Source organism: Molossus molossus, unplaced genomic scaffold (genome assembly GCF_014108415.1).
Source record: "Molossus molossus isolate mMolMol1 unplaced genomic scaffold, mMolMol1.p scaffold_m16_p_10, whole genome shotgun sequence".
Taxonomy (NCBI): Eukaryota; Metazoa; Chordata; class Mammalia; order Chiroptera; family Molossidae; genus Molossus; species Molossus molossus.
In genome coordinates, this window is record NW_023425345.1 from 80,019,729 (window position 1) to 80,046,000 (window position 26,272).

Below are 26,272 nucleotides of genomic sequence, written 5' to 3' on the forward strand. Positions count from 1 at the left end.
GAATATATTTTCATTTTTCTCAGAGTCCAAATTCCTCCAGCATTAGAAAGGAAAAAGAAATGTATTTGTGTGTATGCACTGTGCACAGATATTTATGTCTTCCCAGATGCCTTTTGAGAATAAGCCAGAGTAGAGATGTTCCAAGATCTATTATGGTTCTTGAACTGAAGAATTCATAAAATAGAAATTATATTCCACAAATTAAATGGAAAAAATGCTTTTCTTCCAGTTTGGGGCTACCTTGCCCTAATAAATAATGTATTTTTATCCTTGATGTGTTCACCCCTCCCCCCCATTGAAGAATCACCACCTAGAAGTTTGCCTATTGTCATAAAATATGACATCTCTTCTTTTGTAACAGGCTGTAAAATAATATCTCACATTTCTTTTGAGTTTCACAGTTTTGTTAATTATTTGTATACTTATCTATTACTTATTCCTTGTAATACCTAATAAGGAAAATGACAACTATCTTGCAGTTTTGTTTTGTTTTTTAAGGAAAGTGACTGGACACTGCTGGGTAATTGTTCCAGAGTCATCCAGGAGTAAATGCTCATCCGAAGATTAGTTCAGGTCTTCTGACTGGTCTTCCAGAACTGTTCCCACTTGCCATTTTGGGGAGATGTGTATGGTGTTGGTATATCTGAAAATCTTTCCTTCTCACTTGGGAGTAAGTTTATCAGTGATGAACTTTATAGTCTGACGACTTTTGTCGTTGTCAAGAATGAGCTGCCTGATCACAGTGTAATTATGTAGATGAAACAGCTTGGAGAATACTTCTAAACTAATATATGTGGGGCTATCCTGTATCTTACATATACCTGGAACACTATTTTTTTTTTCTCTCATTAACAAATACAAGTAAGAATGGGCTTCAATTAACATCATCTTTCCACTTATAACACCTAATAAACACTGAACTAGCTGCTACTCTGGAACCTTTTCCCAGAAAGTAAGCATGGTACATCCAAGATGTTAGTTAATTAACAAATTATTGTATTATTGGATTGCTTTAGTGCTATTGCCATTTATGTTTTATAATCTTGGTTTCACCTTGTACTTCAGTGACTAACTAAAAACAAGTAGGCTGCATTTTTAATCAGTCTTCACGCAACAGGACTTGTGAAAAGAAAATAAATCAAGTAAGCTAAAATAACCCAGGCATTTAGCATGATTGCTTGTGACGTTATTTAGTATTCAAAGATAAAACTTCAATAGACTATTTGGTGTGATTAGATAGTCATGGACAGCTGTGTTTTGTTTTTAAATATCTAAGCATTATAGTTTAACCCTACTCTTGTGAGCAATGGGTTAATTGGAAAGTATAAATTTCATGTTTCCTCAAAGAGACAATGATTTTTTTTTTCTTTATTGGTTTTTAGTGAGAGAAGAAGGGAGAGGGAGAAAGAGATAGAAACATGAATGAGAGAAAATATCAATTGGCCGTCTCCTGCATGCCCCCCACTGGGGATTGGGCCCACAACCTGGCATGTGCCCTGACTGGGAATCGAACTGGTGACCTCTTGGTGCATGGGTCAACCCTCAACCACTGAGCCATATTGGCCGGGTGATTTCTTTTCATTCTTAGAATACAAAAAGCAAGAAACAGAGGCTAAATTAATAATTTCATGGACCCCAAACACTTTTTAGTGTGTTTCAGAAAATTCATAGAAAATTTGTCATTAAACAAATAGATTTTCTCTGTCAATTCCTCCGTCTCTCATTCTCTTCTTTTCATCTTTCGGTTAGCCTTATGCCCTTACATTATAGTTATGGGATACAGTCAATCCAGTCTATACAAATGCTTAAGACAAACAATGTGAATCACTACCAATATTTACCAAAATGAAAACAATCACTATATCACCATCATGATAAATTGCAATATTAGATTGCAAAGAGAAGAGGAAATAGAATGGAGAGAATTGGGTTTTGGACACAGCACTACTGATTTCTGATTTTGTTACCTTGAACAACTTACTGCATTCTTCAGTATCCAGATCTCCCTGGTCCATTGCAAGAATCATGAGACCATGTAAGTATACGTGCTTTGAAAAATTAAAAAATAGCAAACTATGTACCTATAGTATAATTAGTAGAACACAAACTTTTTGACCCCTTAAGTCACTAAGACTAAAGAAGGTCTGGGGACTTTGCTTACAATGCATATGTAACGAATAAATTGCACTGAGAATCAAAACAGTGTGTCACGCTTAAGGTTAATAACCAGCTCATGCTGTTTCACTAGGGAAATTGCATGTTTAGAAAGCAGGGAACAAGTGACTATTACAAAGATAATTCCAAAATATTACAGTCGACAGTAATTCATACGTGACTCGCTTACAAGGTCTCATTAGGTTCTTGCAGTTGAGTAGATATTTGCCACTTTCCAGCCCTGAGAGTGCAATCTGTCTGTGGGAACAGTTGTGCCCAGGTGAGAGAAAGTTCGATTTGAGATAGATGGCAAGGAGAGTAGACACATGGGCCCCTCACCCATCATGTGAACATCAGCCCTGGCAGCATGGAAAGCATGTTATTTTTTACTCTTTCTGTAAAGTGAAAAGGGAATGAACATATTCGGTCTGTGAAGTAGCAGTGTTTGCCACTCCAACTTGCTGCTTAACGATACAGGGAAAGGCTGTGGAGACAGGCAGATCCCTTCTGCCTCCTTTCGTGAGGATGAAATTAGACTTAATCTTGACAAGAAGTAAATTGCTCTGCTGACAACATAATATCCAACTGAATTTTCACTGAAATCTAGGAAAGGGATTGTGTCAAAATACAGGATGGTCATGCGTGTGACAAGTGTTCTTGAGAGACAAGCACTGCATCCGATAAATCAACTGCGGGCTGCGGAGAGGTTCTCAGCGTGAGCTAACAAGTGGAGGGCTGCCGGAAGCGGACCGTTCCAGGGAGACGCCACGGTGTGTCACTGGCTGCCTGTCGGCTTTTCTTTATGCTGCTTGTCTGTATTTTTCACTGCCTCCCTCCCCTTGCATTTGAAAACCTTTCGAGAGCAAAGTCCACTTCCTTTTGAACTCTCCCTCTTATTTAGAATGGTCTTACTCCCAGGATGCAGCCTCCACAATCGTTGTTGACCAGTTCTTCATGAATATGCCACCTTCCCATGTTGAAGGCAACTCCTAAAACTGTCAACAGTTCAGTGACTTTTATAACCACAAAGACTTCTGTCAGGCGCGCAGAGCACAGAGATCCCTTCGCGTGGTAGAGGGTGATGTTCTCCTGAAATGCTGTGGGAGATGCACACTGCTTTTCCAAAGAGGGTGGAGCGAGGAAGAAAAGCGAAAGAGAACAACTTGAAACTGGACTTTGGGATTCCCAGTGGAGCCACCCGTGCAGGCAGGGTGACCCTGAGCACAGAGTCCCGGACAGTCCTGTGTTCTGGCTGGTGAGCCTTGCGCCTGCACTAATGTAGTGAAATAGAGCCTGTAGTTGAGTCACGACCCCCGAGGGGGGATGTGATGGTTTTCTAGGTTGGTAGAATTATTTGGCAGTTTGCAGCCGTAGACACAAATCCTCTCTAGAGAAAAGCATCCCCAATTCAGTCCTGCTGGATTCCTTAGATTAAGATCAAGCAATTAATGAAAGAAAACTCCAAAATCACTAAGACCACAAGGATGTAATCACCATAAATGAGAGTCAGGAAAAACAAAATATTTAAACCTCCAAAGGTTACACATGCTGAAAGAGTCAGAAACAGAATATGGAATATTTTTGTCTAAAATATTAAAAAGGTAGATAAAATGATCTTGAAAGGAAAATAATGATTGAAGTCAAGGCTCAGTGGTTAGACTGGCCACTAATGAGAGTATTAGTAAAATTGAAGATACATGTAAGCAGATTACCTAGGATGTCATGCAGGGAAGGAAAATGAGGGGTGTGTAAGAGAAGTGAAAAAAAAATTGGAGAAAATGAGAATATCTAATAGCTATTCAGAGCCCCAGAAGTGGAGAGGAAAGTAATGAGTATCCCAGAATTTTGTAGGATGATGAGAAGCTACACAGCATAGTATGTCCCAAATTGGACAAATAAAAAGAAATCCATACCTAGGCTCAGCATTGTAATATGATAGAGTCCCACAGACGAGAGGATAGCCTAAAGCAGCCAGAAAGCAAACGTACCTATGAAAGAATGCTAATTTGACCAAGAGCACATAAAATCAGCAGCAATCAGAGAACCTCCACAAGCTTCCATAACCACATCTAACTATCCATTACCATCGGTGCCTTCAAATGTTACCTTTCCTGTTGTTACGGATAAACTATACTTTTAGCGTAAACCAACCTCTTTGTTTCTTCACCAGATGCTTCTGTTGTTGACTTTGTAAGAACATTCCTCCAGCTGTTCCTCTGTTTCTTTCCCTCCTCTCTTTCTCTGCCTGTCTTTCTCCTATATTAACAAAATTTCCCCCTCTACTGAATTTTTCCTATCAGCATTTACACCTAGTATTTCTCCCAAAACACTAAAACCTCTTAAGCTCATTTCTGCCTCTAGCTACCACTCCATTTCCCTCTTTTCCTTTACAGCAAAAATTTCCATTTTCATTTGGACAGACTCCAAACAGGCTTTCTGTCAAATGGTGTCACCAGAACTGCTCTTGTCTAGTTACTGGAGCAACACTCAACAATATTGATCCATTTGTTCTCAATCCTAATGTTCTGTCGGTAGCATTTGACACAGATGATCACTCATTCCTCCTGGAAACACTTTCTTCACTTGGTTTCCAGGACACCCTCCCTCTGCTACCTCTTAACTCTGGTCCCTCTTGCTCATTATCCTCTTAGCTGGTTCTTTTCCATCCATCCAATCTCTTACCCTTAAAATTATTCTCTGTTCTTGACGTGCTTCACTCTTCTCTGTATATTTATTCTCTCGGGGGTCTTGTCCTCTCTCGGGCTTTAAATGGCACTGATACCCTGATGGCTTCCAAATGTATATCTTCACCTAAGAGCTCTTCACTGGACTCCAGACTGATCTATCCAGTGTCTACTTAGTATCTCGACTTTTCTCTACAAGCTTTGTCTGAAAGCTACTAGTCCAACACTGAACTCCTGATCTTCTTCTCCCATGGTCTTTCCCATTGCAGTGAGTTGTTTCGTTCTTCTAGTTGCATAAGCCAACTTGCACTGCTGCTATCCTCGGCAAAGACATCAGAATCACATCTGATCTATAACACTGAAATCCACTCCTTTCCTAGTGTGCTTTCAACACAGCATTCAGAGCATAAGTCCGATCATGTCACTCCTGTGCAGCTTACTCTCTCACCTCCTCCAGTTCCTCACTGGACACCATCTTCTAGGACCTTTCCAGGTTTCTTCACTTAATCTTGTTAGCCAGGGTGCAGCACACTTTGGTTGTAGCAGAACACATGACAAATATTTTAGGCTTTGCAGCCATAAGGACTCAATACTAGGTTGTGCTATTGTAGCATGAAAGCAGCAGGCAATGCATACATAATTGAGTGTGGTTATTTTCCTATAAAACTTTATTTATGGACATTGAAATTTGAATTTTATATAAGTTTTATGTGTCATGATGTATTGCTATTCCTTTTGAGTGTTTTCAATGTAGATTTTAAGTAGGCCAGTCGTGGGATGTATGTGACCTATAGATTGTAGTTTGCCAAGGTCTTGCCTCATATTCATTAAGGAATGAATTTGCTGTATTTTTTACTCTATCATATATCAAAAAATAATATGCTATATATTTTACTTATTTTTTGTATTTATTATCTGTACCATACAAATAGAATGCAAACTCAATGATGCCTGGGATTTTCAACTGTTCATTGTATTTCTGAAGCCCCAGTATAGATGCTCAGTAACCCGATGTTAAATGAGTGAGTGAATGGACAGATTGCATGTAAAAAGGAAGTAAAGGAAATTGGCTATATGGATGAGATCATTGAGAGCCTAAATGTATCAGAAATTATAGTCAGAGATCATCAGGACACATACCATTTTAACTATTTTCAGGCTACAGGAGGCTCCTCAGTGACTTTCTTATTAAGATTTTATTATTTCATTGTTATAAACTTTCCTTTCATCCCTCCTTAATTACACTTATGTGACTGCTATTGCATAAGATATATCTTATGCACTGACCCCCTTTCCTGGGGATGGCCACGCTTCCTGTGCTCCCGTGGTTCCCCAGGTTCTGAGGTTTATAAGCCTACAGTAAATGAAGCCGTGTGTTCTCCGCCTGTCTGCTAGAGACTGCCCTGTCACATGGCCCCTGCAAGTGACCATGCTCACTTAGCATCCAGGACGTAATTTTCTAAGAATGCTGCCTTTATAATTACCATTTAATTCCTACTTGTCTTGGATGAACCAAAGAAATTAATAAAGTTCTTAAACTTCTGTCTTTGAAATAAATAAAAGTGTTAAATTATAGGCATTAGAGCATAGCTTAATGTCTGTGAGCCATTTCAAGACACTGAATTTCAAATTAATTATTATATGTAATGGACATTAAACATTTATGAGACAAATGGCCTACAATCTGATTAGGTTAGTGAGTGAAGTATTCATAACATATTTTGTTTTAAGAGTAACTAATATGTAATAGCAGAAAAGCATTTGGCCCTCTGGTTTCTTACATGATGTGCCTTTTCTTGGAGAAATCCTTTTTGTTTGCTTGTTCGGACATGAATATGTGGCCAAGTTTTCCTGCAGTCAAATATCAGATCACTTTTTGAGGTTGTTGCACTTCCAATACAAAATTATTTTTTGAGTACATTAAAATGTATTACTTTATGATTTTGTAAACAGGTTTGCTTGTATCACATAATTATTATGATTTCTTAGTATTAAAGATGAGTCTAAAAGAAATCAGAGTTGGCATATGAAAATTAATCATTGGGTCCAAAATCGTTTATTTTGTTCTACCTCTTATTTCAAGCCTTGTTTGGGGTGTTATTTGTGGTGTATGGTTGAATAAGTGTCCAGTAGATATATCTGAGGACAGCAGTTGCTTGAACTCCAGGTCGGTGGGATTGCTTTATTGATTGCTTGCTATTTGCTTATTTTATTTCTTAGTTTATATTAACATGGTAAACCCAGGAGGAAAGGCAAGAAAGAAAATATTTTCAAAAGCAGAGTTGCTCAGAGAAGAGATAAGACATTGGTAGAGTAGTTCAAGGTAATACAAAATCTGTATTACATACAGTTTTGAAAACTATTATGAAAAAAAAAATGCCATCGAGCCAGTCTTTAAAACCTTCTTATACATATAAAAAATGTGCTGACTCCACAGGCTTTAAGGAAAATGACTGATGCAGTCTGAATGTGGCAATTTCAGATAGGAACATTTCAGAAATATAGGCAAAATGTGCAATTGAATGTAGAGCTCTAGAGGGTGATACGTGAGCTTACCCTGTGCGAGTGGCAGGAGGTGTGCGATTAACCTCCCTTGACTTGCCATGAGCTTAGGTACCACAAGCCATGTTTATTCGTACATTTCAGCAGGTGTGACACTTTGGCAAGTGGAACGGCTTGGAGCATAGCATAGCTTTACCTTGATTGGTGTGTCCTGATGGAATATTTTCTGAAATGATGTGTGGAGACCTTGCATCATTATTTTTCCAAGCATATATCAACAAAGTCTTGGCCCTATAAAAGTGCAAATAGAGTGCCATGCATCAGACACGGTGTTTACAGTTTATTTTTAGTCCTTGGAGAGATTAATAGTTCCTGGAGGAATGGCTCTGCTCTTGTTTGTTAGAACAAGTTTAATCTGGTCATCCTAACTCAGAACGTTTGCAAAACTTTCCGCTTCCCACGTGCCTGAAGCCTGTGGTGAATTCTCTCAGTGAAACGTGTTTCTTCATTCTGCAGGGGGGACAGTTGCTGCCTTCTAGTGTTGTTGAAATATGATTGCTCTGAATGACACTGCCACTCTCGGATTAATTCTGGCTGTTCACACCATGGTCCCCATCTGCTTTGTGAGAGGAAAAAAAAATCTTACCCATCTTTATAGTGTGTATGCCTAAACTAAATTTTAATCCACTGTTCTGAGGTCTCTAACATGCTCATTTCCATACTTTAAAAATAAATGAATATTTTCAATAAGTCTTATTCAGGAGCAAATCTGTGATTTCCAAAATACACAAACTAGTGTCTCTTAGTTGACCTCCATCCAGTCAAAGCTATTTTATCGGCAAACACAGAAGTGAATTGGAGGACAGATGTATATAGGTTTAAAAACTTCCTGAATTTGATTTCATGGCTTCTGTTGAGTTTTACTCTAGTATCACTTTGATTTTTGTCAATGTAGTATATCCGTACCTCTGACAATACTGCATTGTTTTGATCAGACGATCAATTTGCACAGCAAAAAAAAAAAAAAAAAAAGGCCACCACCCTAAAAATAAATGTAGCCCTCTGCTTCTATCTTCCATGACAATTGAGTCCTTAAGTTTTATAAGCCCAAATATCAACTTCAACATATCTCTGAAATGCATTTTAATAACAACATGATTATTTCAGTGACATGTTTCAGCTCCTTGGAATGAGCCATCATTTCATTAAATATATTCAAACACACGCTTCACCCACACACACACACACTCAGATGCCTGTACAGCTGGAATTCCTTCTGTGTAATATGATTATGATTGAGGAAGCATGCCTCTGTTCCTCCCTCCCCTTCATGCTAAAAAGAAATGAATAAAGTGTAGAGTGAATTATGTTGCTTAAATCATATTTGGACTTACAAGCAGCAAGGAATTTGGTTTAAAGGAAAGAGAATAAGATGCCGTGGGGTTTTGTAAGAACTATCTGTATTGGTGAGGGGAAAAAGCTCTCACTGTTTTAAAAATATAGATGCTGTTTGCTTGCCGTGCAGATGCTTTTCCAAACTTCTTTCCTTCAGTGTCTTCAAATTCAACAAATTCTTTATTTTCTCCTCTGCCTGCACTTTAAGTCATCAGATATTTTTTTTCACATTTTAAAAATGTTCTCACTTATGTGCAACTTTTTATTTAATAATTTCACCGCAAATGATGAACTGCATGCTTATTTTAAATCACAAACAGCGTAGTGATTGCATTTTATAAAACCTGTCAGTGACACGTAGGTGACCCAGCTCTAGGTTTTCCATTTGGATCATGTGAAAGACGTTCTGGTGAAATTAAGGATACCAGGAAACCTGTCTTTGAGAAAGAATTATCAGCAGTAAAGTATAATTTCTTAGGTCATATTCTTTTTTTCTTTTAATTTTTTTTTATTATTATTGATTTTTAGAGAGGAAGGGAGGGGAGAGAGCGATAGAAACATAAATGAGAGGGAACATCGATTGGTCGCCTCCTGCACACCCTCCACTGGGGATGAAGCCCACAACCTGGGCATGTGCCTTGACTGGGATTCGAACCAGCGACCTCTTGGTGCATGGTTCAAACACTCAGCCACTGAGCCACACCAGCCGGGCTTCGTAGGTCATATTCTTAACTGAGTAGATACACTTTAAAATCTGTTAGAAGTAACCACCACCTTTGAAATGACTGTTACCATCACTGTTTGCTGCCCCCAAACTACAGCTGTTGGCATCTTGACTGCCATGAAATTGACTAGCACACCACACTGTGGCACTCGCACCCATCATCGGAGTTAAAGGAGCATTGTAGGAGCACCTGCTGGGAAGGAGCAGCTGCGGGGGTGCAGGACTGAGCACACACAATAAAGTGTGTCATTGACAACTTGAAACTGCTCCCTGAATACAACATTGTGTCTTGCTTGTCACCGGTGTCTGTTTTGTTTTATTCAAAGCTATTTCAAAAACACAAAGGCATATCGAAACTGAGAATCAAAATGAATTATTTCTGTTATCAGTCAGAATATGCCTTGCCACTGCTAGATTTCCTGAGTTATTTCCCGTGCTGTGTGTACAGTTTGGTAAATCTTTTTGCAGAAATACTGTCTTCAAAATATGACTGTAGTGAAAATATGATAACGGAGAACTATCATTTCTGAGTTGGGAACATTGAGTTGCTTGTGGGTTTCGTTTTGTCAAAGAACCTTTTGTTTATTGTATTAATATGTTTCATTGTTAATACGATCTTTTTCCATGTTTGGTTTGGTCTCAGAAGGGTTAACATCACGGCTATCTCACTGCTGACATTTTAATCTCCAAACTAATTGAAGTTCACTCTTCGTTACGAGGGCTTCTCTCCACTGTTGGCTCTGCTCTCAGCAGTTGGCTGAAAACAGAAGGGGTAGATCACTGAAGAGAACATGTAAAAAGCTATTAAACTTATGAAAATATGCCTAACCTCTTTAGTAATGAGGAAAAAGAAATTAGGCACAATAAGATACTGTGTTACAAAAATTAAAATGGTCAGATAATACCAAGTGTGAAGGATATGGAATAAAGAGACCCCTGTCACACGTACATGCTAATGCATTGTGATACAACCACCCTGAGAGCAATTTGGTAATGTCTGGCAAAGTTGAAGATCCCCTATGATCGATCCAGCAATTCCACTCCAAGAAACTCTCCCACAAGGATGTGTAGAGATATTCACAAGAAGACTGATGACAGCCCTCTGTTGAAGAGTCTGTATTTCCATCCATGAAAGAATGGTAGTCATTCACTGGAATTTATATCAAAGAACTAACCATACATATAGCAACATGGATACATTTGAAAAACAAAAGGATCAGTAAAACTTTACATTCTAATCGGGTGCTTGGCAGGATGACATCCCATGAAGGATAAAGAAAATGTATAACATTAAAACTTCTGGATGTATGTATTTTTTATGAGTACACAAAAAATAAAAGCGTGAGACTTACACTGGGATGATAAATACTAACTTCAGGATGGTGGTTTTCTGGGGAGGATGGGGCTGAGTTCAAGAACAGGACAGTGAGAGGTATTTGGGAGCTTCAGTTGTCTTTATCAGTTTTATTATTGGGCAAGTAGACAGCTTTTTTATATTCTCTGGAATTTTTATATGCCTAAAATATTTATAATAAAGAAGAAACCTGGCCTAGCCCGTGTGGCTCAGTGTATCGGGCATCATCCCATGCCCCCGAGAGGTTGCCGGGTCCTTTCCTGGTCAGGGCACATGCCCATGTTGCAGACTCGATCCCCAGTAGGGGGCGTGCAGGAGGCAGCTGTTCGATGTTTCTCACGTCGATGTTTCTATCTCATTGGTGTTTCTGTCTCTCTCTCCCTCTCCCTTCCTAAAAGAAATCAATAAAAAATATACATTTTAAAAACAATAAGAAACCTATCTATGGTTTTACGCATGTGTTTATTCATCCATTTAATCTATCACCCATCAATCAGTTCAGTTACCCATTCATTTATTCTTTTCATCAAAATAATTGTATTTAAATAACCCAAGAAAAGATGGTGAGAGCTTAAACCAAGTTGGGAGAAAGAGGCAAAGTATATTAGAAGATAGATTTAAAGGAGATTTGGGAGTAAAGTTGCCAAGACTTAACAATTGGGTGGGTGTACATGTTGGGGTATGGGGGAAACAAGGAATCAAGTCTAATTTGTTCAGGTTTCTACCTTGGTCGAGGAGTGTTGGGACACAGGAGGGGTGATACTGGAACTGAGGGAAATAGCATATCTAACTTTATCTCAGTTGATATTATACTTTTGTTGTAAGTATGACAGACAATCTTAAAAACTTTAATCCATTCATTGTTTATTAAATATCTGCCATGTAGAAGGCACAGTGAATATAAAGAGAATTCTTAGATTTATTCATAAATACTTTTTTTTATGAATATTTTTCTTTGAAGTTTATACCATTAATTTTTAAGCCTCATGGTATAGTTACTGCTCCAGTAAATTCAACTGGGTAAGCAATTTCAACTAAATATAGTTGAATGGCCGTATGTAACCTTCATTAAGTTATTTGGTAACTACTTGAAAAAGAGTAGAGATCCATTAAAAACTTCAGACCATTCAAACTCATTGAAGATTGTAAATTATATTCAGAAGGGAAGTTAAAGGTGGTTATCTTAAAAACATCCCAAATATGTGTAGTGTATTAACTGAATGATCGCTGGGTAAAGGTAACTTAACGCATTAATTTTAAAAAGATACAACAGTAAATACACAGCTATATAGATCATTTCAGCAACACTTTGAATGAAATACCTTTCAATATAATGTTTTTATGGATTGATTATTTTGTAGAGAGAGACAGAGAGAAACATCGATTTATTGTTCCACTTTTTTATGCATTCATTGGTTGCTTCTTATATGTGCCCGGACCCGAGATTGAACCCCAAACTTTGCTTATCAGGATAATGCTGTAACCAATGGAGCTACCCAGCCAGATCTGAAAGGAAATATTTTTATAAAATGAAAAATATTGGTGTACTAATCTCTGTTTCAGAGCTTCTCGTGCCTGTTGATTTACCTTCATAAAAGGGAGGTAGCCACGAGGACTAATTAATAATGGGTCACAAAGAGCCAGTTACTGTTTGGGTTTCCACCTCTTGTCTAATTAGAACATTTCAACCAAGCCCTTGTTTACCTTTTCCTGGGCCTCACCTAAGTCCTATGTTCGAAGGTCTGCATTTCAGTCTCATTCCCAACAGCCACATGCATTCCCAGTCCTCAGTCTCCTTATGGTCTCACAATTCCTGCTCTACAGATATCTTTCCAAGACTACACAATAGACAAAGGCTAGGAAAACGACTTTGTCTTCCGATCCTGCGTGCTCGGGAGACCTGGGGAGCCTCCAGGGCATTAGTCTAAGACATCTCAGGCCTTTAAAATCTTGCCTCTCCTCTACCACACCACAATATACATCTATTATTTTAGTTTTGCTATTTCCTCCGGTGCTGAAGAAATAAGCCAAAGACCACAGCAAATTAATAATAAAGGCATAATTCCCCAGAGACTTGGGGGGAAAAAAAAAAAAAAAAAAAAAAAAGACGGCATTTGTTGCCTCTGTGGCTGCCAGTCAGCCCCTTTGATGTAAAGCATCTGTTCTCTTCAAGGAAGCAAGAAAGTCTGGCTCTTCTTTCTCGTCTGTGAAGTAGGAGGTGGTGTCATTTGTTGTATGGAGTCACCAGCCCCATGTTACTGGGTTGCAGGCTGCTGACTGCCTTTGTTAACATGCTGAAAATTTCATCGGCTGTCTTTAATAAAAGAGGATGTGTGTGAGGGAAGACATCAGCAGTTGTAGTTGGGTTTCTGTTCTCCAGCCCATGACTCATGGCTGGCAGATGGCAGTGACACCCAATATGTAATCAGACAGCCAGTCACCTGGATTTCTTGCCTTTCAGTGATATCACTAGGCAGTCTGTAAGTCTGTTTAGAAACCTCGCTTGCTCTTATTTGGTTATGAAAAGGCTTTTTAATTCCTCCTTCTTCTGTCATGGATGACTCTGTTAGTAAAGCTTCATTTGAACACTTAACTACCTTAAATAATGATATAGGCAAGAGAAGAATTCTGTTTTATGGGAGGACAGACATTTGATCGGACATACTTTGTTCTATAGGAGCTTCATTCTCCTATAAAATACTTCATTTCAGAAGCTGTAAAATGATACAATCTCGGATCTAGAAATGACCTCTAGAACAGTGTTTCTCAAATTAGAACGGACATACAAAGCACCTGGGTATCTTGTTAAAACTCAGAATCTGATTCAGCAGGTGATACCTGACATTCTTCATTTCTATCAAGCTCCTGGGTGATGCTGATACCACCCCCCGAACTGTCATTTTTGTAGCAAAACTAGACGAATTGAAGGCATCAGTCCAGTGGGATCCACGGGGCCACCTGAGTGATTGCTGTGGAGGAGAGAGATGATGGGCTTGAAAGATAAAGCCTCATCTCTGAAGAGAGAAAATAACCATATAAGGAGAAAGTTGTCTACATCCAGTTTTATTCATACATTTTTAGCAAACACATGAAATTATTTGTCACAGTTAACTGTGGACACTTTCTAAGCAGTTACCTAAGATAATGGATACATGTGTCACATTTGAGCACACCAGTATGTAAATGTTATTAGTTTCCATTCATGCTAATAAGAATCTATAGTGATGTTTTAATAAAGATTACATAATGTATGTTCATTGATTTTTTTTAAATAAAGAACTTTTTCTTACTCTATTGAAATACAAACTAAAACATTTTCTCTGAAAACAGTTATCTATTTAAAATTAGAAATCTGCTTAAAAATATTGAATGATATTCTTAAATGTGCACATTTTTAGTGTATGTGGATTTTTATTCTTTAGGGAACACAATGAGTATTATGTGAGTTTCCGTGAGATCTGTTATCCCATGTTAGCTTGATAATGTTGATTTTTGTTGTTGTTGCTTAATGAGTAACATGCTGTGTGGATAGTGCAAAATTAAAGTTAATCCGAAACACCATTGCAATTAGCATTCAGACTCATTTTGATAATACATTTCACTTCCTCATTTTATTTTCTAGAATATTAACCTTTTTTTTTTTTTTTTAATTATTTAATGGTTGGGAGATGACGCAAAGTATTCCAAGCCCAGAACTCAGGCTGCAATTTAGAAATAACAGGAAAGTCTTATTATCCTTCACTACCTATTTTCACAATCCTGTCCTCCAGGTGGAACCTAAGAAAGGCTACAAAGCTAGTAAAGGAAGAGCCGGTGTACAAATCTCAGGGTTTGGGGTCATGAGTCATTCAGGTACACTGACAAGGAAATTCTGCTTTGTGTTTTTGAGATGATAAGGAGACAGAGAGGAAGGAGAGGAAAAGACAATCCTATGTATCCTCATATACTCTCAACAACTGGAAGAAGCACTGTTATCCCATTTCTAGAAGAAACCGAGGTCTTATACATGCTCACCCAGCTTGTCCAAGGACACACATTTCTGGGGTGGAGCTGACACTGGACCTAGGTAAACTCTGAGGGTTTTTTAAAAGCCCCTTGAGTTGCAATTACAGTTAGGTACAGACAGTTTGATAATAAAGTGATTCAAGAAATAACAGCTATCCCACAGAGCCATCTGGTTTCTCTCAGCCCAGTCACTGGGCCTCTTCTATTTCTGTGAAGTAAGGAATGGTCTCCAACCGTGGTTCTCCCTCTTCCTACTCAGGATAGCAGGAAGTTTGAACATTTCATCTCTTTCGCCTCTCTGGTAATGCAGACTGTGAACACGCTTCACCATCAGTTTAGTAGCTGTTTATTGGTAGTGGCTGAACCTAAGCTCTGTGAGGGGACATAATTCAGAAATGTGTCCAGGCATCGAATGGAAGATAATCATGGGTGGTATGATAACACAGTTCTCCTAGGAAGACAGAGGAGGTGGTGTTATTTTTAGGTTTCCAACGTGGAGCTATTCACTGCACATGTAATTTAGAGCTATGTTTATTTGGATTGGTGTTTAAAATTAGATATTGACCATCTGTATTTTTCTTGATAAGTGTGGAGTCATCCGGACCAAAAGGTTAGTGAAGTCCAGGAATAGCTTATATTTGCAACATTATTTTTAGAAAGGCTGTTGAAAAGTTGGAGAATAATGCCCAGTAGTTGAGGACTTAAAAGAATGTTGCTATACATCCAGAAACATATGATGTAGCCACTGAAATAAAAATTGTAAAGTATGTTTGGCAACACAAATATCACAGACATGCATTTGCTAAATACCTCAAGCACAGTGAGTGGAGGAAAAGCAAACTTGACATTTGTAGAGTATCTACGATTTGCATGTACTGTGCTACATTGGTTTATTTTCTCGTATCTTTCCAACAATGTGCAAAAAGTTGAGTTTATTTCAATATTTTATAAATAAAAGAATTGAGGCACAGATATATTCAGGGACTTTGCCAGGGTCATAACCATGGCTGAGCAAGAACCCAAACTCAGACCTCCTAAAATCTAAATATGAGCCTTTTCCTCCAGTTGGTTTATTCTGAGCTCTTCAACCTTCTCCCGGGCCTTGCTTTGGTTCAGAAATAATTGTTTTTACAGTAAAGAGTGGAATCATATGAATTCAGCTGAAAAAATAACATGCATTGTGAAAATACTAAATCATAAAAGTAAATTGAGAATTATTTTAGGCGGTACCAGATTTGCCAGGACAATTAAGAGTTGACATCATCTGAAAAATGAAAACATAATCTTAGTATAAACACTTTTAGTTTTATCTGATATTTAAAATATGCATTTGTGTAACTGCCAAAATATTAGCTGCTCTTTGTTAGCCAGAAAATTCCAGGGACAAGACAAGAGCAGTAATAGCCCTTATTCACATAGATAGCAAGCAAAATATTTTTTCCTTCATGAAGGAGCTTTGTTATTAACTAATGTATAAGAAGTTGGAGATGGATTAAAGTAACTCATACCTTTTTTTGAATCTTTTCTTTTCACATGATAACTTTGTGTTATAAATATCACGTTACAGAAAAATCTGTTTGCAAATTACTTTATTTTTAGACAAATAACATAAAACTCTTATAAAGGTGCCATATTTTATTTTTTGTGTTTTTACTTTGCTATATTTATAGTAAACATTTACCATTAGACATTTAAAAACTGTTTGACTTAAAAATAAGGACTTTGTCTCATTAAACCACTTGGGCTAGATTTGGAGAGGATTTGAGTGGTTGCATTTGAATTTTTTCATGGTGCTTACCCGGAGAGATCGGTGAAACTTTACAGTATAGTTTACTTATTATGTTTTTGTAAATGGTGTGGAATATTGCTAATGAGAGGAAACAAAAGATGGGTAGATGTGTAGATTTGTCAACTTTCCCATTTAATATTGTATTTCTTGGTGTTGAATTGACAAAAACGTTAATTCTTTCCATCTGAAATTGTATTACTTTTTTTTCTCAGAAAAGTACAATCTGACTGGGTTACTAGGTTTTCATATATAACCCATTCTTTCTCATAAAGAAGAAAACTCTCTGGCTGCCGGATTTTTAAGGCACAAGGTACACAGCGGCTGTTTGCAAACCTTTTCTATTTTCCTTCCTAGTTACCTTTGTCTGTCTGTATAAATTGCTAAATTGCTTCCATAAAATGCCTCCAGACATAAGGGAATCATTTGCATAAGTGGATGAAGATTTTTGACTTCCACAAAGGAAAGCTTGACATGGCCTCCTAATCGGTTTCCTTCCTCTCTCTGGCCCTAGTACCCGGCTGCGCTGATGAACCTGGGAGCCATCCTGCACCTCAACGGCCGGCTTCAGAAGGCCGAGGCCAACTACCTGCGGGCGCTGCAGCTCAAGCCCGATGACGTCATCACGCAGTCCAACCTCCGCAAACTCTGGAACATCATGGAAAAGCAAGGCCTCAAGACTTCCAAGACCTGACACAAGAGGGCAGCACCTCGTCCTCCTCCATATGTTACAGCTAGCTTCATTAACCAATAGGACTTCCCAGCAGCGCTATGACAAGAGCTAGTTTGGACTTCAAGACCAGGGCAGAGGTCACCGAGGTCACTGCCACTCCCGGGGAGTATCCACTTTGCTGTTGGCACAGCCATGAACACCAAAAATGGGGAGAACCTTGGAAACCTCCTGATGGATGTAATTGTTACCCATGGAACGAAACCAGAGCACTTAAAACAGGATCTTTTGGCATTCTTAAAGAGGGGACGTGGTCTAACTTTCCGATTTTGTGCATTTTTGAAAGCTAATTGAGAAATTATATTGTTTCTTAAACACTGTGAGAGGAAGCCAGAGTGTCCATTCAGCCACCATAAACTATTAAGGTCAAGTGTTCATAGGGAGTGATTGATGTGCAGAGTGAATCCTGGGGAACTGGCCAGTTGTCCTGACGCTGCTGTCTTCCCTCTGGGACAGCCTGCTTATCAATTTCTGAAACTTAGAACACTTTTTTTTTTTTTTTTTTTTTAATACTATATCAGGACCTGTGAGTATCTACAGTTGTTTCCTGACTAGTGCATATAACATTTTCTGATTTGGATGTCAGCCTTCACTTTTTGGGGGCATCATTTGTTTTTCATGTTCTGAAAGAAATATGCAGATTAGAGCAACCACCTTTCACACTGGTGTTGCAGGAGGGGCTGGGGAGTCCTCACCTGTGTCAGGCAGGCATTTTTTCCTTTAATGTCACCAATATCCACTCCCAACCCAAACTGCCTAGGAAGCATTGTATTGATTCTTAGGCTTTTGAAATTGCCTTTTCAAATGGCTAAACCTGGTTAATGCACATGCTTATATAAGGATTATATCATAAGGAAGCTTAAAAGTGTTCTAGTTCCAGTAAGTAACCAGCCACTATTAGAAAAAAAGAGAAGGTGCTTTGTGCTTTCCAGATGTTACTGGTTAAAAAAATCAAGTCTGCCCAAAGGAGTGTGTAATGATGGTTGCCAATGACTGTGTGTTTTGGAAAAAGTTTGTATGAAATGTTAATCACTTTCTAATAGGTACCAAAACAGTAATGCTGATAAGTTTTAAAGGAATTGTTTTTATCATATTTTTCCTATCTTGCTCTTCCCAAAAGACATAAAATTGACTTATTTAAAACTGCAGGAGAGTGCAGCGTTAGCCTGCGTGCTTCTAGGTCTTCTGCCAAGTGCTTTTTATAGTTGAAAACCATTTTTCACTAGCAAATTTGGTATTTTATTTCATTACCTATTAGTAACCACTTCAGTGATCATTTCATAAGTAAAAAAGTGTAAATGAGGTAGAGAAGAACATTTGTCAAACATTTTTTTGACTTGCAGTCAAACTTTGCTACTAAAAATTAACTTTATAAAAACAACAGTCCACTATCAGCTTCTTCATAGAGAAAGTAGAAATACAATACTCTCCATATTTATTTATTTATTATTCTATCATAGCAAAATAAAAAAACAAAACTTGATTCATCAAGGCAATTCCTTGCAATTGAAAACTAGCTTTTCCTTCTTTACATTCATGCGTGTTCCATGTATATATGGTCAGTATCCCCATTAGTGGGAGCTGGGCATGCAAGTACATCATACTATGTTTTCTTCATATTTTATATGTTTTTCTGCATATCTGAATACAGTGGGATAAAGAATTTAAAGTAGTGTTCCTAAGACAGTAGTGTTTTTGTAAGAAGGGCAAATGTAGTGAGGGAGATTTGTTGATGGCATTAATAAGAAGGCCTTTCTAGTATGTATAGTATTTTGTAAACATTTCATTGAGGGGCCAAAAGTTAAATTATAACTAAATCACTGTGTTCTCAGAATGATATTTAACATTTAACAACAACAAACCCGTGGTCAAACCAAAAGTATGGGTTGAAGTGTATTGCTCACCTTCTACTGCATTGGCAATTGCAAAAAAAAAAAAAAAAAAAGTAAGTAAATAAGGAATTTAATATAAGGATATAGAGATGAATTCAATGTCTAACATTTTTATTTATTTAAATAGTTATTGACCTATGATGACTTCCTAGTTTTAACACTTTGTGTCTTTTTATTGTCATTGTTCTTCCTTTCAAAACACTTGGTTCTTAACAGGTTCGCTGATTGCACAGTAGAGGCACTTCATGTTGACCCAGTTCCCAAGGAGCATTAATAGTTGGGCCTGTGTCATAAAATGCATGGATCTTTAATAACAAAATGTCCCTGACACCTTTTATTACAGGGCTGGGCTTAGACCAACTCGGGGGGAGGGCTGGAGGGGGGGGCACTATAGAACATGGTCAAAAAATGTCTCCGCTCAGGGATTTATGGTGGATTATTGCAGACAGTGCTAAAAATATAGAGCACAAGACAAGTTTACTAAATTAAAATTTTATTTTTTGAGAAACTCTTATTTGTATAAATTATCAAGATTTGTAGGCTTTCCTTTTGTAGGAATAATTGTTTTATGTGCCAGAGAATTTCAATTTTGTTTTCAACAATAAAGCATTGATAACAAACATGTTGTGTAAGCCTTTTTTAAACCTTCTACAATAATACATACACTCTTTTGGGTTTTAGCAGAAATAGATAATTTTTTAAAAGTGGAGAGCAAGAGTCAAATAGAGACAGAATGTGGCTAATGTATAATAATAATTGTGAATTTTTAGTAGTTATAATAACAATAAGGGTTGCTGATATCATTAGATTTGCCATGTTCAGAAAAGGATGACATGGTTTTTGTTTTGTTTTGTTTTGTTTTGTTTTGTTTTATAGGTGAACTATAGAAAAGTATTAGAAAATATCCCAAGCAGAACCAATTCCCTGCTTCCTAGATTGGTTGCTAAGAATGGCCATGTTTACAAGACCCTGATTCCCTAGTTCTGGTCCTGGGGAAAGCACAACCCTATTTGGCCGAGACATGGGTGTGGCACATTCAGGGCTCAGTCACAAAGAAACCTTGAGTCCTAGACAAGGTGCAAACTGACAGAGAATTCGATAGTCTTGTAAAATTGTTATACATGGCCTGATTGTGTATTGCCTAATTCTTTTATTACAAGATAAAACTTAGCTATAAAGATTTTATTTTCTGCTAAACATCCTATGGATGTGTACAGTTATGCCCCAGCTTTACAGTTAGGAAAACCAGGGTTCGGAGGTATAAATAACTTGTTCAGGTCACTAAGCTAGCAACCAGCAAGACTGTCCCCATGTCATCTTACACTTGTCTGTCCTCTGTCACGTGAGGACTCGGGCCCTACACCCAAGTCTGAAGATGGGGTTTCTCATCCTCCTTGGCATGTCTCTCGCTCTTCCATCTTCCACAGATCACATTGTCTGCCTCTCTTATTGCAGATGAGCATGAACATTGGAGAGGTTGCTATTGTCTGAATGTTTATGTCCATCCACCACTCCCCACCCCCACCAAGCTCATATGTTGAGAACCCAATGCTTATGGATGCCGGGAAGTAGGGGAGTGATTAGGTTAAGAATGTGAAGCTCATGAATGGGATAAGTATCTCTATAAAAGAGTTTCCAGAGAACTCATCTCTTCTTCCAAGTCAGGATTCAACATCCAGTCTGCAGCCCCGAAGAGGGCCCTCACCCAGCCATGCCGGCACCCTGATCTCAGACTTCCAGCCTTCAGAACTGTAACAAGTCAATTTCTGTTGTCTAGAAGCCACCCAGTTTGTATTATTTTGTTATAGCAGCCGAAGCAGACTGCAACAGAGGTAATGCATGGAAAACACATTTAAGATTTAGAGTGTGAAAGCAAAAAAAAAAAAATCTATGAACATGTAGCTAAGCCCATTTACCTTCCTAAATGAAGTGATTTAACCAATATCCCCAAACTAGTTAGTGGCAGTTCCATAACAGACTATAGAAATATTGGTTATTCAGAGGTCTTACTACATGAAGTAATTGCATAACTGATTCCATTTTTTAAAGTGAAAAGTTATTTTTCTGTTGCAGTTTACATTCCATATTCTTTTGTTTCAGGTGTACAGCATAGTGGTTAGACAATCACACACTTTATAAGTTGTTTCCTTCAATTTTCAGTACCTACCTGGCACCATGCATAGTTACTACAGTATTATTGGCTGTATCCCGCTGGGCTGTACTTTATTGACATCCCCGTGACCATTTCATAACTACCAATTTGTACTTCCTAATCCCTTCGCTTTTTTTTACCCTCAACCTCCCTCCCCTTTGGCAACCGGCAGTCTATTTCTATTTGGTTTGTTTATTTTGTTCTTTAAATTCCACACATAAATGAAATCATATGGCATTTGTCTTTCTCTGACTGACATACTTTACTTAGCACAGTACTCTCTGTCCCAAATAGTAAGATTTCATTCTTTTTTTGTTTTTTTATGGTTGATTGATTCCATTTTTAAATCAAGGTGTGGTTTTAACTTGGATTAAATGTTATACTCAGAAACCAATGAGGCAGGGGACATGTCTTTCTTTTTTGGCTTCTTTTCTCCTGCTCGGAACATTGTTGAATAAATGAACATAAAATACACTATAAATGAAAATTCCATCTTATTATTTATTCATGACCAGTTTGATATTTTTAAAAATCACTTTCTACAAAGTTGAGCTATGGAGATTCAATGACTCCTTTTATTTCATGTGTTCACCTCAGTGATGCCAGTTTTCACACAGTGTAACATTCCCAGTCCAAAGACAGGAAATGCACCTAAGTCTTGGTTATTCTTTCTAGTATAAGAAACTGGGTTTCTGTGGGTAATTTAAGAATCTAATCCAATTTATTTGTGTGTAATTGTTGAAGATGATTTTTTACTTAATTTAAATATGATTGCCAATACTATAGAATTTATTTCCTATTATTTAAGACTCAACTCAGTTTAATGAGGGGGAATTCCTAGAAAGCTTGGCTTACACAGTGGAACAGCCACACACTGCGAGGAGAGAGCAAGGTGAACTGGCAGTGTAGTTGTGCTAACTCTGCTATGCTTAGCTCTGCAGTAGAGAAAGATGTGTGTGTACCAGTGCTTGAAACTCCTTGCTGTTATTTTGGGTGGTCTTCCTGCAGGGTGCAATCCTAGGCCTTTGAATTGGCTTTCATTTCATCTGGCACTTCACCACATGTTGGCCTTTTGTTGTAGTTTTTGTTCCACAGAGATTTGAGATACAGCCTCCCACCCGGAGTACTTCTGAAAGCTGAAGTGTTTTGTTAACTTGACATTTCTGTGAGGTGTTTCTTCTAAGTTTCCCAAAACATCCCCCTAACTTCTTACAACTGTTCTCTAATGTTATTGTGTCTTGTAATTGTCTGCTTCCAAAGAGTGGCAAGAGCAGCTTTTGTTTAGCAAGAAAATCATTGAATCAAATGAGGAAGTTATGAATATGTGAGAAGACCTGCTGAGGTGGAAGGGTTCAGAACAGTCCTTACAGGACGGGCTGCTTTGGCATGTGGATCATTTTCAGCTGAAGGTGATTGAGACCCTGTTGTCCCAAGAGAAACTTCTGCCCCCTCAATGACCTAGAAGGTTATAAATTGGAGGTCTTGCCCATAGTAAGAGTTATTACCAGATAAAACTTTTTATGACCTATCTATAGGGCTGAGCAAACTTCTAATTAATGAATATCTGTTTTCATCTTCCTATGAAATTTCCTCCTCCCCTCTGAAGCCCCAAGGCATCTGACCTTATTGCTTCCTCAGTATGCCCTATGCATCTCATCTGACTTTTCTGTCATTGAACTTCTCATGCATGTGGGCGTCTCTAACTCTGTCATGTATGTGGGGTTCCCACATGCATGTATGTCATTGAATTTCGTTGTTTTCCCTTGTTACCTTGTCTAATGTAGATTTAATTATTAGACCAGCTGAAAGATTCTAGAAAGGTAGTAAAACATTTCTTCTTCCCCCACAAGGTCATTAAAAGAATACCTGTCAGGATCTAAGAAGTTAATGGACTGTCTAAAATGGTATATGGGAAAAGCTTCTGGAGATTCCCAAAAGGAGAAAGTCAAAGTGGAAAAGGGAAAGGTCGACACATGGGGAACTGACTGTTAATTACCATTAGTAATAATTAAGTTTATGTTGTAGAGGAGGAGGATTTGATTAGAACAATTTGAGACTATCCTCAGCTGCCCAATAATCTGCCAAGATTGAACCACTGTATTATTGGTGGTGGGGGGCTGTATAATAAATAAAAGAGTGGATAATACAGTCACAGGTGAGGCTAGGAAAATGTTCAACCAATTTGAAGTCTAGACCAGAACTGGCTACCTATTCTGGTCTGAAATATATTTATTTATTTTGTCCTACCTCCTTCGGATTTGACAGGAATATCACTCATTCAGATGGGGCTATCAGCCATTCTGCAGTCAGACGGATCCAGTTCTGTATTTCAAGTAATAGCTCAAGACGTCTAGAAACACTATTTCTAATAATTTTCTATCATATCTTTTTCTTTTTCATCATAGAAAACTGAAAATGAATGAACTCCTCTGAGAAATTTTTCTTGCTAATATCATTGAGCAGCTAGAGACTGTCATGAATGTTTTAAAACATGTATTGAAAGAGAAATCAAACAAGTCAGTGGTTCCTAAAAATACTAGTGACATCATAAAAGAATTAAAATGCCTTTCTTTTCAGCTTAGCACTCCTCTCATATAGTGTAAAAGATTATTTATTACCAGAAAATCAGAATCGGTGAGGGAGACGAGGGGTGAGGGAGTGATGTGGGTGGGGAGTGGAAACAAGTAATTACTTTTGATTTTAATGTGGACCCTTATTCTCATTGTATTTAGTATGTAATGACTGTATTGATCTCATAATAATTAGCTTCTTTATTCCTCAGATATCAACTTATTGAATTACACAGAGCCAATTAGTAATCTCAATAGATTTCCAATTTTAAATTCTTTTTATGTTATTTTAAATATGTCCTTATGCTTTATGTCTGCATACTTTATTTTTCCTTGGCAGTAGATTGTTATTCTCTAAATGGGCCTTTGTCTGGACTTAATAATAATGACAATTTGGGAAATTTCACTAAGATTATGATGTTTCAAAGTGTATTTTTAGAATTCTGTCCTATGCCACCAAATATTTAGATATTACTACATAGTAGTATATTAAAATATAATTGAATAATTTTGCATTATATGATCTGGAAGGGTACATTAATGTTAAGCTTTGCTAATATACCATTGGGTTTACCTCTCCCAATTACCCTGTTGATATTTATAAAATGTGAATATATCAGGATGACCTATATCTTTTTATAAAGTGATTCAAAGAAATTTATTTAATTTGTTGTCACTTCTATTTATAAAACTAATTATTATTTGGATTTCTATCTGTTGCAAAGTTTTGCTCTGTGGGTGATGCTGAAGATAAGTTAATCTGCTGCTATTTCTCAAGTGGCCATAAAGTAATACTTGTAGAATCACAATCACAACATCAGAGAGCAAGTGGAACATTGGCTTTGCCCTCTGCACTTTACAAGTGAACAAGCTGTCGTTAGGGGCAGTCAAATAACGTAATTAAGAATGCGTGTCCATCGTGGGTCCAATCTAGCAGGCAAAATGTTGAAATACTAGCTGCAGGTTACAAGCTGCGTGGCCCAACACCAGCCATCCGGAGTTTGTAAAAACAGCCCTTGTTGGGAGTAGAAGGTAGACACAAAGTTTGCCAGGAAAGATTTCATCATGGATTCTTTATGGTTGGCATACGTGGACATTATTACTACCTGCAACTCCTATCTCACTCAATTCAATTTGAATCCCTGGTTTAAGACATGGACTCTTCATTTTAGGATACATTTATAAATCACACCTAACCAAACACAGCTGGGCTAAGTCAAAGTGGTACATGGAAGCTTTAGGGTGGATTAAACCATCTCTGAGGAGCCATCCCTGTCGTCTGATGATGCGTCTGGGTTTTTCTTTGACCCAATGTTCGTTCATTTGCCAGTTGCAGCAGGTACAACGCGGTGAGTCCAGGGACATGCCAAACTGGATGTGTTCCTTTGTGAAGAAGTTGGCTAGCTTTTTTCCCTTTATTTTACCTGAAGGTATTTTGTATAAAAGGTTTTTGAACCACACTAGCTACTAGATGGAAACTCTTTGGAGGCCAGAAAATAACTGTGAAATATGTATAGCATGTTATTTTCCAATTGCAGTGAAACAACAGTAAATATATTTATTGCAGCCTTTCACCAACTTTCTCCACTGTTTCTCTGTTATACACACACACATACATGCACACACACACACACACGTGCACGCACACACACTCATTATTTTGCTGGGAGGTCTGCAACTAAACATGAGTTCAAACATAAGCATCTATACATTTGATCCTCCAGGAAAGGAAGTCATTATGAGGAGCCAGAATTTAAAATGTTTTGGTTATAACAGGAAATAAAGTGAGATCAAAGATTTGTCCTTAGGTGGGTGATTTAAATCCAGACAAGCAAGAGTCAAAGGGACATGAGGGCAGACATTTCTTAAGAAACTGTGGTAAAAACCGTGGCTCATCTCTTTCCCACTCTCCTGTGTCTGCCACAATCAAACTGCTGTTGGGATTCACCGAATCGCTCCTTTCTATAGGTCACTTCTCGGTCTTCATTCTGAAAAAGAAACACCACTCAGATAAAAAAAAGATATGACAAATGTAGATTTGTAGCTCTCCATTTTTAGGATGAGAGAAATGGCCAAACTGGCCGTTAACTGTCTTAGTTTTAAACATATTTCTTTTTGGAGATTAGCCAAATCATCAAACAGTATGGATTTTCTAATACTGGAATCAACACACTCAATCATTCTGAACATGGATGAAAATGAGGTGACCACTGGAACACCCCAGTCGAGTCACCTTGCGCCTTTGGCTTCCCGGGGGGGCCTTGTATCCCCTTACATGGCAACTCTATTCAGTTTGCTCCTTGGAATTTTAAGGCAGTGGGGTC

The 26,272-nt window shown here is 37.9% G+C and overlaps 1 protein-coding gene across 2 annotated transcripts in view; it reads left to right on the forward strand.

The window, feature by feature from the left end:
- The window catches only part of TMTC2 (transmembrane O-mannosyltransferase targeting cadherins 2), a 413,338-nt gene extending 393,492 nt beyond the window's left edge, over window positions 1-19,846 (forward strand). For both annotated transcript variants that reach the window (XM_036251426.1, XM_036251427.1), the window contains one exon: window positions 17,119-19,846. In XM_036251426.1, the coding sequence (XP_036107319.1) occupies window positions 17,119-17,298 (180 nt within the window). In that variant the 3' untranslated portion in view covers window positions 17,299-19,846. The remainder of the gene's footprint in view (window positions 1-17,118) is intronic.
- The last annotated feature ends 6,426 nt before the right edge of the window (window positions 19,847-26,272 follow it).